The 3251-nt window shown below is 41.3% G+C and overlaps 1 protein-coding gene across 1 annotated transcript; it reads left to right on the top strand.

The window, feature by feature from the left end:
- Positions 1–630: 630 nt before the first annotated feature.
- On the top strand, positions 631–1218 carry LOC102830096 (interferon omega-1-like). Its single transcript, XM_006864459.1, has one exon. The coding sequence runs from the start codon at positions 631–633 to the stop codon at positions 1216–1218; it is 588 nt and encodes a 195-aa protein (XP_006864521.1).
- Positions 1219–3251: the final 2033 nt, after the last annotated feature.

Here is a 3251-nt window from a genome sequence, read left to right on the forward strand (position 1 = left end):
TGTGTGTATAGTTCTGGTGTGGTGATAATGCACTGGATCACAAGTTTGATTTGAAACACAAGGTCAGCGGTTCAAACTCACCGGTCACTCCTCAGAAACCCTCTACATGTTGCTATGGGTCAGAACTGACTCAATGGCATTTAACAACAGTATATAGTGTAAAATTATTTATTTAAATTTTTGACTGTGTGACAAAAATGTTTTCTATAAGTCTCCATTTGCATTGGAACATTTAAAGTTTACTGGGAAAGATAAACTTTGATTACAAAATGTAAGCAGTTACACTGAAAGATCAGCAGTTTGAAACCACCAGTTGCTCCACAGGAGAAAGATTAGATTTTCTACTTCCATAAAGATTTACAGCCTCAGAACCTCACTACACAGGGTAGTTATTAGTAGGAATCAACTCAGAGTTGCCAGGAGTCCCCCTTTCTCCTCAGGCCATATGGAGAACATATAAATGAAAACCCCAAAAAAAGAAGTAAAACTTGAAAAGAACGTTTAGAAAAGGAAACAACTATGTTCGCTATATAAAAGCCATGATTGAAAGAATGTCTTCACAGAACCTAGGGCTCAAGGTTCAACCAGACATTCAGTTCAGCCAGACCAGCAGTAAACTCCGTTTTCCCAATGGCCCTCCTGCTCTCTCTACTGACAGCACTGGTGATGCTCAGCTATGGCCCAGTTCCATCCCTGGGCTGTGATCTCTCTCAGAACCACATCCTGGCTAGTAGGAAGACCTCTGTGCTTTTGGGCCAAATGAGGAGACTCTCCCCTTTCTTCTGTCTGAAGGACAGAAAGGACTTCAGAATCCCTCAGGAGATGGTGGACAGCAGTCAGCTGCAGAAGGTCCAGACCATCTCTGTCCTCCACGAGATGCTCCAGCAGACCTTCAACCTCTTCCACACAGAGGGCGCCTCTGCTGCTTGGAACACGACCCTCCTGGACCAACTCCACAAAGGACTCTCTCAGCAACTGGATGACCTGGAGACGTGCTTGGTACAGGCAATGGGAGAGGAAGAAGCTGCCCTGGCCATTCAGGGCCCTGTACTGGCTGTGAAGAGGTACTTCTGGAGAATCCGTCTCTATCTGAAAGAGAAGGAATACAGTGACTGTGCCTGGGAAGTTGTCAGAGTGGAAATCAGGAGATCCTTCTCCTTATCAGCAAACCTGCAACAGAGATTAGGAAGAAATGATGGAGACCTGGATTCATCTTGACTCAACTTTGACTGATATGCAGTCTCACACCTGCATGCGTGTTTGATCATTTCAAAGACTTTCATTTCTGCTTTCTGTCACAGGATGTATTAAATTGAATTCAGCAATTACTTTATCAGTAGCATTAAGCAAGCGAATGTTAAAGACAGTCAGCTTCAGTGACATCAGTCTTTAGGAGATGACTGCTCTAGTTATTTATTTATCTATTTATTTATTATTTATGTTTGTTGATTCATTATGGCTTGTTACTTGTTTGTATTATTTGCATCTTTTCATTTAATAAAATGTTCACATTTACATGTATTAAAACATGGTCACTTTTCTGCTCTGTTACTTTTTTGTATGTGTTTATGTATTGAACTCTTAATAAAGAAAACTTCTTTTTCCTGTTATTATGAATTGAATGAAAGATTACAGAGAAGATCACTTTTCCAGTGAACAATTCATATAAAGCAAACTTACTGAATTCATTTTCAAAGACCAAAATGAAAACCATGAGTTTATAAACAAAAGAGAATGTTGTTGTTATTGTTAAGTACCGCTGAGTCTTTTCCGACGCATAGAGACCCTGTATAGGGTTTCTGACGAGCATCTGGCAGGTTTGAACTGTTAGTTCAAACAGACCTTGCAGTCCAGAGTTTATGCAACAGCATCACACCAGACCTCCAAACTGTAAACACCCACAGCAAAAACAGCATGGAGACCTGGTTTCACTTCCTCTGGCTTCACAAAGGGGAATGAGAATTAAACTCAAAATCAACCCAAGACTGATTATTAAGAAGCAAATATTAGACATGAGTCTTCCCTTCAACCTTCTTTACCCTATTCTGACACCAGTTGTCCCTCCCCCAGCATTCTCTGCTTCCCATCTCAGTGTGATAATCCATTGCAATCACAACACAGAGCTCACAAACAATACTCATGATTTGGAGTTTCTTAGAGAAGTGAACAGGGTGCAATTCAGAATCAGGGTACAGCAGTTGTCCAGTCAGGAACCCCTCCTCTTTGCTGTACTATAGTCCTACTTTGCTCTAGTCTTCCTTCTCTCAGTCCTGTAGCCCCTCTAATTATAACACCGCTTGGATAAGAGTTACAATACTCCTTTAGTCAGTATGTAAACATCCAAAGGACATATTGTATATATAACCCAGCCTTTACCTGTAGGCACTCAACTTTACTCGGTGCCTGGGCCAGGTATCCCTTGTCTGCTCTGTGAATTCATGCTTCCTTCTCTGACACTGCCTCCGATGAGTTGCTTTTCCAGATGTGTCTCATGCTCCATTCACAGACCTTCTTTCCTGAGGGTTCTAGTATTGTCTCTTCCTGCTTCTGAAATGGCTCCTTTTAAACTTAATGGGATGTCAAAGCTAGCCAATCGAGGCATTGTATACTCTGTTTGCAGCGTAGTGGTTATGAATTCGGCTACTAACCTCAAGTTCATTAGTTCAAAACTACCAGCCATTCTGCGGGAGAAAGATGAGACTTTCTGCTCCCATAAAGATTTATAGCCTCAGAACAGCTGGTAAGCTTGAACCACTGACCCTGTGGTTCAAACCAACCTTGAAGTCCAGCACATTAACCCGCAGCACCAGATTAGGTACCATATTTTTACTGAAATAACTCACTTGTTCTTTGTGAGCTCCAACCCCCCGTAACCATTAGCTTCCTACTGGCACTATGTACACTATACACATGTGCACGTTTATATAGGCACATAGCTTGTGAAAAATACAGCAATTGTCATCAAGTACAAGTGAATGAAGAAACACAATCCTTCCCGTGTTGGAACTTCTAATAGTACCGGAAAAGAAACCCAAATCAATATGGATATTTACTTAATTTCAAATTACATGACACACTAAGAGAAGAGGCAAAAAATAATAATAATAATATTGTTGTCCTGGTTGGCACTGTGGGATAAAGCACTGGACTGCAAGGTTGGTTTGAACCACAAGGTAGGAGGTTCAAACTCACCATCTTCTCCTTAGAAACACTATACAGCGTTGCTATGAGTCAGAACGGAATTGACAGCA

The sequence above is a fragment of the Chrysochloris asiatica genome, unplaced genomic scaffold (assembly GCF_000296735.1).
Source record: "Chrysochloris asiatica unplaced genomic scaffold, ChrAsi1.0 scaffold00065, whole genome shotgun sequence".
Taxonomy (NCBI): Eukaryota; Metazoa; Chordata; class Mammalia; order Afrosoricida; family Chrysochloridae; genus Chrysochloris; species Chrysochloris asiatica.